Source organism: Bubalus bubalis, chromosome 6 (genome assembly GCF_019923935.1).
Source record: "Bubalus bubalis isolate 160015118507 breed Murrah chromosome 6, NDDB_SH_1, whole genome shotgun sequence".
Lineage (NCBI taxonomy): Eukaryota > Metazoa > Chordata > Mammalia > Artiodactyla > Bovidae > Bubalus > Bubalus bubalis.
Genome location: NC_059162.1, coordinates 79,819,300 through 79,832,144, shown reverse-complemented (window position 1 = coordinate 79,832,144; position 12,845 = coordinate 79,819,300). Strand labels below are relative to the sequence as shown.

Below are 12,845 nucleotides of genomic sequence, written 5' to 3'. Positions count from 1 at the left end.
TACATGGGCAAGAATGCCTGGTATTTTTATGCTTAAACTCTTATAAGGACCGCAGCCTGATCATCTCTGTGTGATTATAAATTTGCATCTAGACATTTTCATTTTCTTAAGGGACTGAAATAATGGTTTACATTTTGATACTCCCACGTGTAAATATAAGACTTGGATAGAAGATTAGAAGGGACTTTTTGGCTTAGATATGTCTGGAGGGAGTTTAATAAAAACTAAAGGTATAAACTACAGGTTGCAAATTCAGATAACTATAGGGGCCAGGCAGGTGATGGAAATGAGTGTCAAACCTGGTGGGGGGCATGTCAAGCTGGGCAGTTGAGTGACAGTTGAACTAGACAGCTCCTCTGTTGCTCGAGCCAATTATCACCATGGAAGCACTCAGGCTAAGTGTGGCCAGTGAGCCTGTTTTTCAAAAGAAGCAGAAGTCAGGCTTTCTCTGCAGAAGAACATCCCATATTTTATCATATATTGGCAAAAAAATTAAAAAAAAAAAATTCTTGGCTATGTTGCACAGTTTGTGGTATCTCATTTCCCCATCCAAGGATTGAACCTGGACCCCTGGCAGTAATAGCAGCGAGTCCTAACCACTGGACCACCAGGCAATTCCCTAAAAAAATTTTAATAGCCTGGATGCCAAACAAAGCCCATGTATGGACTGTATTCAGGACAGCAGTGTACAGCCTCTGCTGTAATCATTGTCTGATCTTGTAGCCCCCAAATAATTTAGCCAGCCTTCAGATATGAAGTTCTTGACCATTTATTAGGATACATCTTGTGTTTCATGATCTCTAACAAGGGTTTTAGAGTAGCAAGATTTGTCACTGATTTGCTTTTCAGTGTGTGTATTGAGGCAGATTTGGGGTTGTCCCTATAATGTTATCATGTTTTTAAAGGGGAGAAGAAAAGGGGGCATGACATCAAGCTTGCCAGAATTGCAGAGGATAGGGCTTTATTTAGTTGTACTGAACCAGGGGTGTTGATACATTGGTTTTGGGACTCAGTGATGTGTGACGTAGACCAGGAGATTGTGTTAGATTGTACCCAGGACCTTCATCTGTGCTGATATCATGTCAAAAGGAAACCTAAAGTGCCCTGTATGTCGGACTTTGTTTTTCAGGAGCCGAGGAGTGCTCCACCAGTTTTCGGGAACCGAGACTAACAAAATCTGGCCCTATGTTTACACGCTTTTCTCGAACAAGATCACACCTGTTCAGTCCAAAGAAGCCTACTGAGCCTGCGCAATGGAAGAACCAGGAAGATATGGTCATTTGTTCAACTGTATGTGTAGTGTTGGTGCCATGCCCCAGTTAGCAGCTAGCTGAGATAGCTTGCAGTGTCTTTTCTAGTTTAAATGGTGAACAGACATGAAAACTAATGAATAGAATGAGTTAATGACGAGGCTCTTCTCTGCCTTTCTAAAAGAGGGGCTACCTACACGTGTTTAAAATGTCCCTGCACATGTCTCAAGTTCTTTATAAGAAAGGAAGCAACACAGGCTGGATTCCAAGCGGTGTATCACCCAAGCTGTAGTTGATTTTCCACAGCCAGGTTGTTGCCATAATAGCTTTCTCACACGTGACTGTGGTGCTCCCTGGCTCTCCCCAGCCCCTAAAGGCTGTTGAAACATAGCACCAGGAGGCCTGAGAATGCCAGGGGCTCTAGCTGCCTTTGTCCCTGCTTCTCTGGCATGTGCCCTCCTGGTGACAGTGAGATTGAAACAGTAGCTCTCAGTGATTGCTTCTCTGGCCTTGAGTGACTGTCCACAGTTCACTTTTTCCTGTTAGGAATGATGCCTTCTCTGCATCCGTGCTCCACTGAATCTCTTTTTCAGGCATCCTAGAATGAAGAACTTGCCTTCTACTACTTTATTAGACATCTGTTTTCTCCCTCCCTAGACTATTAAGTAATATTGTTCCTGCTTTTATCCCTCTCAAATTCCTGTCTGAGAGCTGAGAGCTGGGGGACGATGTTCAGTCTCCTTATGTACCAGGAGCTGAACTGCGTGGAGGGTCTACTTAAACTGTTCGTCTGACTCGCATGAGTTGTCACCGCTCCTTTCTTTTATTGTGGCAAAATAAAACCCTAAGAGTCTTCGGGGAACTCTCAAAAACTGGGAAATATTCACCTCCATAAATGTTAAAAGATTGTATCTTATGTATAGAAGTAAATAAGACCATATGGAATTACTGGACTGAAAGAATAGTTTAGCTTATAGTGAAGACAAAAAATATATATATTTTGAAAATGCTGCTAAATATTGATGCTGACAGTGTTTTTCTCGTGTGAGTGACCCAAGCGTATTATAAATAGTTGGTAAAGGGAATGGAGCCTGTGGGGTCAAGGAAAATGCTGCACTGCCTGTGCCTAGACTCATGATGACAGCTTTATGATTATGGGATTTGATAAAATTGTAATTTTTTATTCTATTCCAAAGATGCTTTCTATAGGATGGCCATTAAGTCTAGAAATATAGATCACACTATTTTGTCATTCATTAGAATGTAGCATCAATAAACCATTTATTAAGGATTTGCCTGGTTTCCAGACTTGGTGGCCACTAATGCTCGCCCTCCTCTGGGAAAGACAATGAAATTTATTCCTGTTGCCTTAAAAATAGATATTCCTCTTCATGCATCGTGATTGTACCAGCGAGGGTCCTTTCCTATTCCCAGAAGTGACTTCTGTCTAACTCTTGATACTGCTGAGAAAACAAAAGCCTTTCAGCATAGGTGATGTTGGAACACATTATTTATTTTCTGAAGATGTCACAGTGAATTTCCAGTCATTCACTGACCCATGGATTCTGAATGGTAGCCATGCATCTTCTCTACAAATACTGCCCCCACTCTGCCAGTCCCTCTCGCTTTGTCCCTTTGTGTGAGTGTTCCTTGGCTACCTTAGTGGAAACACAGACCAGTTTCCTCCTCATCCTCTGAATCCAAGTGAAGTAAGATTATTTACTTTCTAGGTTTATGCAGTTAAAATGCCCAGTTCAGATTTGTGAAACATTAGTGCATGATAGTGACTTTTGAAAAGAGTTGTGTTTGAATGCCAGTTGATGGGGATAGGGTAAAAACCAGACATGCAGATACAGCTCAGGTTTCCAGGGGAACCAGGCATAGAGAAAAACAAGTCTTATTTGAGGAAAATTGCACAATTTAGAGTAGTTTTGCCATGGAGACAATTTCCATAAAGTAGGAAAAGTAGAAAGTTAAGGTTATTATAGGGATCATTCAGGAGAGGAAAGTGTGTGCTTTTTTGGAAGCAGAAAAATCTTCAAAACTTTCCTCCCTTCTGTTGATGTTTAGCAGATGCTCCAATGTAATCATGGGCTTTGGAGTTTTGGGAAGAAGTATGGGAAATGGCCTAGGTGATCCCTGACTCGATACTCTGCTCCTTCATCCTTCCCTCCCTTCTCCCTTCCAACAAAATAGACACTTAAATAGTGTGTGCTGTTTCTGAGGTTGCCCTGCAGTAGAGGGCAGTCACCTTTGCTGGGTGAGACCATAATGAAAGCCAAACACTGTTTCCACGGGCTTTTGAAAGATGATGCTTGTTTGATGATGTTCGATAGCCTAAAAAAAATGTTTCTGGTTTTCTTCAACAAAGTCTAGCTTTTCCTTCAATGATTTTGCACTAAAATAAATAAAATTTTCTTGAAAATATTTTGACCAAGATAAAATTAAAGGGATCTCTTTAGTTTTCCTTCTACTGCCACACGTGAGGTTCCATCAAAGCTAGGCACAAAGAGTAGTTTGGATGGTTTCTAAAATTCCTACATATCCCCTCCTTCTCTGATTCTAGCCAGCTCTGCATTCATTTTGCTTTCTCTTATCCCCACCAGCTTCCTGCTTATTGAGAACTTGAGAACACTGCTGTGTTTCATATCCTCTAACACTAAAGCAAGCATATAATAGGTACCATGTATTGAAGGCCTGCTGAGTGTCATGTGTGTACAGTTTTAGGACATTTGCAAACATCTCATTTAATCTTGCCTTTGAGACAGGCACGATCCCATGCTTATAAACAAAGCGAGGGTCGGCAGAGTAAAGCATCGTGCCCTGGCTTCTGCTCCCAACGTGCAGTGTAGACACACTTGAATGCAGGTTTCCTGGCTCTGCTCCTAGATGTTGACTACCTGCGTCCTGTCCTATGCAACACAGGGCTCTGAGCTTGCTTGTATTTCCAAGTGGCCTCCCATCCAGAATGGCGGGGTTCACTCTGGTGACATCCACCTCTGTGTGAGAGTGTTCCTTTTCCTTTTTCCCTTTTGCTTAAGCAAAGGAAGCTGCTAGAGGAGAGTCTGAGCCCTTGATCATCCATAACTGCTCACTTATAAGTAAATTGAGGACTTCCCTAGTAAAGAATCTACCTGCTTTGTGGGAGACCTGGGTTCAATTTCTGGATTGCGAAGATTCCCTGGAGAAGGGAACGGCTACCCACTCCAGTATTCTGGCCTGGAGAATTCTATGGACTGTATAGTCCATGGGGGTCGCAAAGAGTGGGACATGACTGAGCGACTTTTACTTTTGTACATAAGTAAAATGAAATGCTGTCAAAGTAGGCCTGGCTTGGGTCCAGGCTACTCGGTGGCAGCAGCAAGCTCATGCTCCTCCTTTGTTCTCTCGGCGTCCATGGTTTTGTGTCCCTGAAGGGACCCTGATGCTTGCGCCACCCCAGCCATGGTGCTCACACACTCCCCTAGACTCCTGGGAGCCCTCCAGAAACTACTCAATACTTTGTTTCTCTGACATCAGAACAAATGACTCCCTTGCCTCTACCCCCAAACAAGGCCCCCATAGTAACTGATCTTTCCTACAGTGCTAGCTGGTGAGCAAGTGGTGATTGAGCTCCTAATCCAGGGTCATCCTAGACTTTAATGTCATCTTCCCTGTGCGACGTTGCACATTAACATGGTCCTGAAGGCCAAGTCCACGTCTTTGCCTGCCCTCTGATGTGGTGGCGCTGCTTATCACTCACAATTCTGGCAGGAATGGCTTCCCACCTCAGCTGCCTTCTCCAGGGTGACTCTCAATACCTTCCGATAGCTCAGCTCACATGAGCTCCAGCTTCATCCAGGGTGTGCTCCTCTCTTTGGTAGGGAAGGGGAAAAGGTAAGAATAGGCACAGGCAATGGAGGATTCTTGGGAAGCAGGTGATGCTGTGGCCTCTCCTGCCATTTCTAGGTTGAGTTTTTTTCTTTTCTGGCCACACCATGAAGCATGCAGAACTTACCCAACCAGGAATCAAACCTGTGCCCTCTGAAGTGGAAGTGCGGAGTCTTAACCACTGGATTGCCAGGGAAGCCCTACAGGTTGTTGACAGGATAAATTTTGATAGAAAGATGCCTATGTAAACCCATAAATAGAGTTTTTATACTTTTTAAATCACTGGAAACTGAGTTCAATATCTGATTTCGGTTATTTGTTTAAAGAAGTTTTAACTACCCGCTTGTGGTGTGTGTTGGGAGCAGGAGGGGAGGAGAAGTCTTTGCTTAAATCATAAAGACAGCAAATTTCCAAGTATGTTCAGTTATCAAAAGGGCTTGGTAGTCACTGTTTATTGGTGCTATATGCACTCCATCCATTATCTAGTTAAATCCTCAACAATTAGCCTAAGTAATAGTATTATCTCAATTATCTTGCCTCCTTGTGTTTTAAAACTGAAATGCTCGTTTACTTAACCTTTTCCTATATGGGGATTAATCAGGAAATTCAAAAAGGCTTTTTAAAATATGTTTCTCTAGTTTGAGCTCCCTATCCTCATGAATAGGTAAAACAACGTATTTGCTCCCACCTGGAATCTTTGCTTTTGGCTCTCGTGCCAAGACAGGAAATGGGCATCAGTGGGTCCTGGCGGTAGCCGCACAGTGCATATGCAGAGGACGGTGTTTCCTCTGTCCTCTGCTGGGTCACGGGGTCTCTGGAGCCATTCATATCTACCTGATGGATTTCATGTATTGCTTTTCACTTAATAGACAATATCTTTTCTTGCTGCAGTAATTTTGCCAGAAAGGCAATTCGTAAGACAGAGTCACGTCTATAGTATGAATTGCGTTCTATTTCCCTCCATCTTCAGCAACTTCCTTGTCTGATTGGTGTTTCAGAAGAGGAACCCAGTAACAGACGCCTTTTAATGTGGGAATGTGGTCTGGTCATAAGGTCCCTTTCCTTATATAACTGACCCAGTCTGGTTTGCAGATGCAACGTGTGCAAGACCCAGATGACGGGGGAACTGTGAAGCCATATTTCAACTGTGAGGAAAATTTGCTTCCTGCGTCTGTTGAGACATAATTACAGTTGCTGATAAATGCCATACCTTATCTTTCTTTTAACAAATTGCACAGTTCTTGCCAAAATAAATGTCATTATCTGTATGCTTCAGGAAATTCCCTAAATTGGTGTGTGTGAGTGAGTGTGAGAGAAAGAAATGTAGTGTGTGTTTTGGGAAGGGTAGTGTTGGATATATTCATTCCTTCTTTGGTGATAATTAGGCTATTCTAGAAAGCACAGTGTCATTCTTGAAATAAAAGATTTCCTGTTTAAACACATGTCAAAAGAGCATTGCACCTTGAAGATTCTCACTGGGGTTGATGTGTGTCTAATTTCATTTCATAAAACCTTTCTCTTGAGACAGAAATGTGCTAAATAAAAACAAAGTTTTGTGTTTCATTTAGAGAAGAATAAAGGGAAGAAAAATGAAAACTCAATCTTTATGTCAGCTCCAAGGTGTCAGGGCATAGAGGGCTTTCCTAGTTTTATGAGAATTTGTACTACTGATTTTTATATATTCTTGTTTTTGAGATGAGTAGATCTCGGGAAATTGTTGCATTACAATGGCATTTCACTGTGATTCCTCTCAAGCTCAAATCAGTTCTCTAACCTAATGACAACTTGCCTCTGGTTTACTCTCCTGTGAAATGTCAGCTCCATTTTCCCAGAAGTTGTGTGTTTACGATGAGTCAATGCTTTTCCTCAGTGTGAAAGTTATCAGCCCTCTTGATTTTGGTGTATGTGCTTAATTCAAAGTATCTAAACCTGTAGTCTAATCTGTACATGCTCTGTTAATTGTGTTATTGATGATTTTATCTGGCTTGAAGATCGATTCATACTTTTTAATTTGATAGAAATAAAGTTTTTTCTGCTTATAACTAGTGAATTCATTTAACATTTCTATATAGCCTTTTATACTTGGCAGTACACACCTTCACAAATGCTCTCATTTATGCCACTCTGCAACCTCCCCATTATCAACAGTGTTTTCTCCACTTTGAAGATGGGGAAAACAGAGAATATAGTGTTCCCTGGATAATATGATAGTTGGTGGCAGAGCAAGACCCCACATCCAAGATTTATGACCCCCCCAGTCTCATTTTCTGCTGTACTATGTTGCCTCACTTTGTTTACCTTCAAACTCCTTTATTTTCCAGCACCTTATTTTTTACCTATTTCCATGGACATTCTTTATTTTTGAAGTAACTGGATGATGTAAGTAGATCCTATCCTACAGGTAAGGAGACTGGATCAGAGTGCCTGACTCTAAGGTCATCTCATCCAGGCTTACTCAACAGTAAGCAGTACTCCAGCAGACCTCTATGGTGGGAGCTTGAGGTGTAGAGGAAACAGAGCCTCTGAAGGAGAGTCTTCCTATGACAGGGACTGGGGCACGAGCCCTGGCTTCTCCTAACCTCACCCACTCCTATCTCCTGCAGGGATTTTCCGTTAGCTGAAGTCAGACGCCAGCTGACACAGCAACTTGTTCTCCTGGCTTCCGTGTCCCTGAAAGGTGAACCGGACCTAATGGCAATGTGTGACATTGTTTTAAAGTTCAAACCATTCACTTTTTAGGAGGATTTTATATCTTGGCCTCATTGGCTTAACACTTGGGTATATAATGTGTTTTAACCACTAGAGGTGAGCAGAAATGAAGGTATTGCTTCTGAGCAGAAGCCTTAGGACCAGAGGATGGGTACCTATCTCTCCATCTGCATTGAAACTTGGCAGCTTTATGGGGCTTTTCTTTTACCTGAATCCTAAAGTGAAGAAGCAGACATTACTTTGCAACAAAGGTCCATCTAGTCAAGGCTATGGTTTTTCCAGTAGTCTTGTATGGATGTGAGAGTTGGACTATAAAGAAAGCTGAGCACCAAAGAATTGATGCTTTTGAACTCTGGGGTTGGAGAAGACTTTTGAGAGTTCCTTGGACTGCAAGGGGATCCAACCAGTCCACCCTAAAGGAGATCAGTCCCGAGTATTCATTGGAAGGACTGATGTTGAAGCTGAAACTCCAATACTTTGGCCACCTGATGCGAAGAGCTGACTCATTGGAAAAGACCTTGATTCAGGGAAAGATTGAAGGTGGGAGGAGAAGGGGATGACAGAGGATGACATGATTGGATGGTATCACCAATTCAATTGATGTGATTTTGGGTAAACTCTGGGAGTTGGTGATGGATATGGAGGCCTGGCATACTGCAGTCATGGGGTCGCAAAGAGTTGGACATAACTGAGCAACTGAACTGAACTGAAAGGGAAGATGTGGAGCAGGGATGTGGCCAGTCCATGATGGATGGGTAGTGTGCATGAAAAACAAACCTGTGGTTTTATAAGCCACTAAGATTTGGGTGGAGCTGGTATCACAGCATGATTTAACCCAAGCTGACTGATAGAAATGGGTCCAAGACGAGTATGTCATTCAGTTCCAACTTTCACTTATCTAATACTATTAGGCTCTGGGGCTGCAAAGATGAATATGACCCAGTTTTTGTCCTTGACTTCTTACAATTTCCTGGAGGGGATGGACATATGATTAAATAACTCTTTATGTAACTGTTGGAGTTAAATCACTGGATTATACTTGAAAGAACACAGAGGGAGTGACTCTTGGCTAACCAAGGAGAGAAGAAGGGAGAGCTAACATTTGAGTTGAGTGATTCAGGAAAAGAGGGAACCCAGGCCAAGGGAATGGGATGTATATAGAAATACAAGTACATATGCCAGACGGATGCCAAAACCGTGTGAGGCAGGACTGGGGAGACAAAGATAAGACCAACTTGAATTGGGAAGTTGTATTGACCTGGTCTCAAAATTCACAGCAGACTTTACGCTGAGAAGAGACTCATCCGATTTGCATGATGTAATTGCACTAAAGGTCTGAACTAAGATGTGATAGTAGAGTTCAGAAAAGGGGTGGTTGTATTATATTTTTCTGGGAGGGGAGCCACTGTGTGAAATCTTATTTTTAAATATTGGCAATTTAAACTTTTTAAAAACACTGCACAGGCTGAAGAGCATATCTGTTTAAGCTGATATGGGACTTCTGGATGAGAAGAATACAGGAGGTAGAAAAGAGGGTCTTATTGGCTGGATGTCCATGAAGTGAGGGGGTAGTGTGTACAAGGACAAAGGGGTATGAAGGAGAGGATTTCTAATTTTGATGACCAAATAAAATCTTATTTATATAGAATTCTGATGTATCAGAGAACACTACCTGTTTAAATAACTTGAAGTTTTTTCCCCAGCGTTCAATTTGATTTAATTTCCCCCATATTCATTTCAGCCAGTGAATATGTAAGCAACTAATAATTAAATGAAAACTATGCCCATATTTGAGGGAACCTACCTAAACTAGATACGTTGTATATGTATTTTATATATGTGCATATTTTATATGTGCATATAAATATATGTATTATGTAGTCATTTAGTTGTGTCCAACTCATTTGCGACCCTGCCAGGCTCCTCTGTCCATGGGATTTTCCAGGCAAGAGTACTGGAGTGGGTTGCCATTCCTACTCCAGGGGATCTTCCCAACCCAGGGATTGAATCCCTGACCCCTGCATTGACAGGTGGATTCTTTACTATTGAGTCACCACGGAAGCACACACACACACACACACGTACATGTATATGTAAATATTATATGTGTGTGTACATATATGTGCATATAACAGGAGATTGCAGTTACTGAAGATAGACCCTGGTGTCACACAATGGGCCAGGCATTGTACACCAGTTATAGATGATGAACCTCAGGATTAGGGAATGGAAGACTTCAACTCCAGTGCTCACATATTCAGCTGACTGTCACTAGCCAAAGATCCAGAGAGACCTAAAAATTTATACATGTTGACATTTATCAATTGAAGTTAGATGGTGAGGACTCTGAAGATGACAGTTGCCTAAGTCTTACTCTTTCTATATATCTTCCCCAAACTATACAGATCAAGGAAAGCAAATAAAATCACAATTAACTCACTACATAACACAATTATATCTACCACATAACCAGTTAAGGGCCCTGCAGTCAAGGCTCCTTTGGCCTTGGGCAGGACTTGCAAGAGTCAGGGTGGAGAGCCTTGCCACTTGGGGGTGACTAGGACATGAGCAGTGTTGAGTCCTTCCTGTGGCCAGCTTTTCTCCCAGCCAGGATCCTAGCATCAGTCCCTTTACAAGGCAGAAAGAGCTCCATGGAGGGATTAAATCTTCTATCCCATCAGGAGTTGCCATCTTGCACCCCTGATTCTAAGTCTATGCACCCTGAGAAAGTGATTTCCTGTCAATGAAGAATCGGGGATACAAAAAGGAATGGTCTGTGTCCAGATTAGTCAAGACGGATCAGTCATTCTCTTCACAGTAATGGTCCCAATACACTGACCACCCTAGATCCACTGACTGTGTTATATTATTACATCAACCACCCTGGGTCCAGCAGTAGGGGAGAAGAGGGTACAGGCTAGCATTCCTTAAAGACCTGAATGAATCATCTGTATTTTATCTGTATTAAACTGTTATGTTCCCCCTGTATTAAGGCAGTGTGCTGTGCTTAGTTGCTCAGTTGTGTCCGACTCTGCGACCTCACAGACTGTATGTAGCCTGCCAGGTACCTCTGTCAACCAGGATTCTCCAGGCTAGAATACTGGAGTGGGTTGCCATGCCCTCCTCCAGGGGATCTTCCCAACCCAGGGATTGAACCTGTGTGTCTTGCATTGCAGGTGGATTCTTCACCATCTGAGCCGCCAGGGAAGCCCATATTAAGCCAATAAAACAACTCAATTTAGTGCTCATGAAAACCTTGGGCTTCCCAGGTGGCACTAATGGTAAAGAACCTACCTGTCAATGCAGGAGACATAAGAGACTCAGGTTCAATCTTTGGTTTGGGAAGATCCCCTGGAGGAAGCATGGCAATCCTCTCCAGTATTCTTACCTGGAGAATCCCATGGACAGAGGAGCCTGGCAGGGTATAGTCCATAGGGTTGCAGAGTTGGGCATGACTGAAGTGACTTTGCATGCATGCATGCATGCATGAAAACATGACCTAAAAATTTATGCTTGTTGGCGTTTATCAATTGATGTTAGATGGTGAGGACTCTTTGAAGATGACAGTTGCCTAAGTCTTACCCTTTCTATATATCTTCCCCAAACTATACAGATCCAGGAAAGCAAATAAAATCACAATTAACTCACTACATAACACAATTATATCTACTACATAACCAGAAAACAAACTGTTATTGTATTTGAGTGGAGAAATATCTCTAATTAAGAGCACTGCCTATGGAGCCCATTTGAAAATGGAGAGTGAGGCTGGGATTATTTGGAAAAAGAGTGCAGTGACATTTAGAGAGTCCCAACACTAAGTGGAAAAATACTGAGAAGAGCCATGCTGGATTAGGGCTCTCACTAATGGGGGAAGATACAGTCTAATAAACATGTAAAAGTGCAGCTTCTGGGAGAAAACAAGGAACTTAGGAGGAGACATCTCTTGGGGAAATAGTAACAAGTGGGAAAAATAAAGAAGTTAGTAGAAATTACAGTTTCTAGAGAAATGAGAGTTTCATTAAATCTAAACATCCTAAACTCTCCCTAATCCTCCTCCCCTTATCCTCCAAAAGGCTAGTCATTAAAGAAACTGTATTTCACTGTACCAACTGAAGAGGGCACTCTTGAACTGAGAAACTAGTAAGTCATTCATCCTTCAACCCTATCCATGGAAACATCTGGTCCAGGAAAATCCAAGAGTCTTGACAATCCGAATGTCTTGAAAATGAGCAGGTGAAAGCAGCCAATATCCACAGAAAGTTAGTTTCAAAAGGGAATCAATTGAGAATCAAAATTCTTCAGCTGATGAAAGCATTTAAGGCCCAATCTAAAAGCAGAAGAAGCTATAGCACAACACTCCAACCTGAATCAAATATTGTTAGACAAGCCATAAAAGATATGAAAAAACATCACAAATCATTAATCCATAAATGCAGACAAGCAGTGGGCACAAAGCAAAAAGGTGTGAAGAATTGATGGAACACAGAAAAGAAAGTGAATGAAATGACCACCATCTCCAAAATTAGGACAAAATTACAAGATGCACAAGAAGGAATAGATTCATCAAAGTACACAAAGGAGGTGTGGGAAAGTGAGATGAAAATTTCCAAGACAATGAAACAAAATAAGAAAAAGTAAGACACTCAGAAAAAAAAATAATAGCCATAGAAGTCTGATAAAGAAGATCTAATATACCTATAACTGAGTCTGTAAAGAAGAAAAAAAAAATAAAGCCAACATTTAAAGCTGTAATGCAATAAAAACTTACCAATAAATAAGCAAACCCTGAATCTATATATTGAAAGGGGTATTGTATGTTGCAAGTTACACTGTGGAATTTTGAAAGTTGACTCAGAATAGTCAATGTTAAGACATACTCTTTATGTGTTTGGTTGTGCTGGGCCTTCATTGCTGCAGGGGCTTTTCTGTAGTTGCTGTGAGGGGGCTCCTCTCTAGTGGTGCTCGGGCTTCTCACTGCAGTGGCTTCTCTCGTTGCGGAGCTCGGGCTCTAGA

General features: G+C 41.9%; 1 protein-coding gene across 6 annotated transcripts in view; it reads left to right on the top strand.

The window, feature by feature from the left end:
• Positions 1-7,162, top strand: part of AK4 (adenylate kinase 4) — a 97,458-nt gene extending 90,296 nt beyond the window's left edge. For 5 of the 6 annotated variants that reach the window (XM_025288537.3, XM_044944892.2, XM_006058918.4 and 2 more), the window contains one exon: positions 1,130-7,162. In XM_025288537.3, coding sequence (XP_025144322.1) covers positions 1,130-1,244 — 115 coding nt within the window. In that variant the 3' untranslated portion in view covers positions 1,245-7,162. The remainder of the gene's footprint in view (positions 1-1,129) is intronic. The other variant, XM_044944891.2, reaches the window with a different exon arrangement.
• The last annotated feature ends 5,683 nt before the right edge of the window (positions 7,163-12,845 follow it).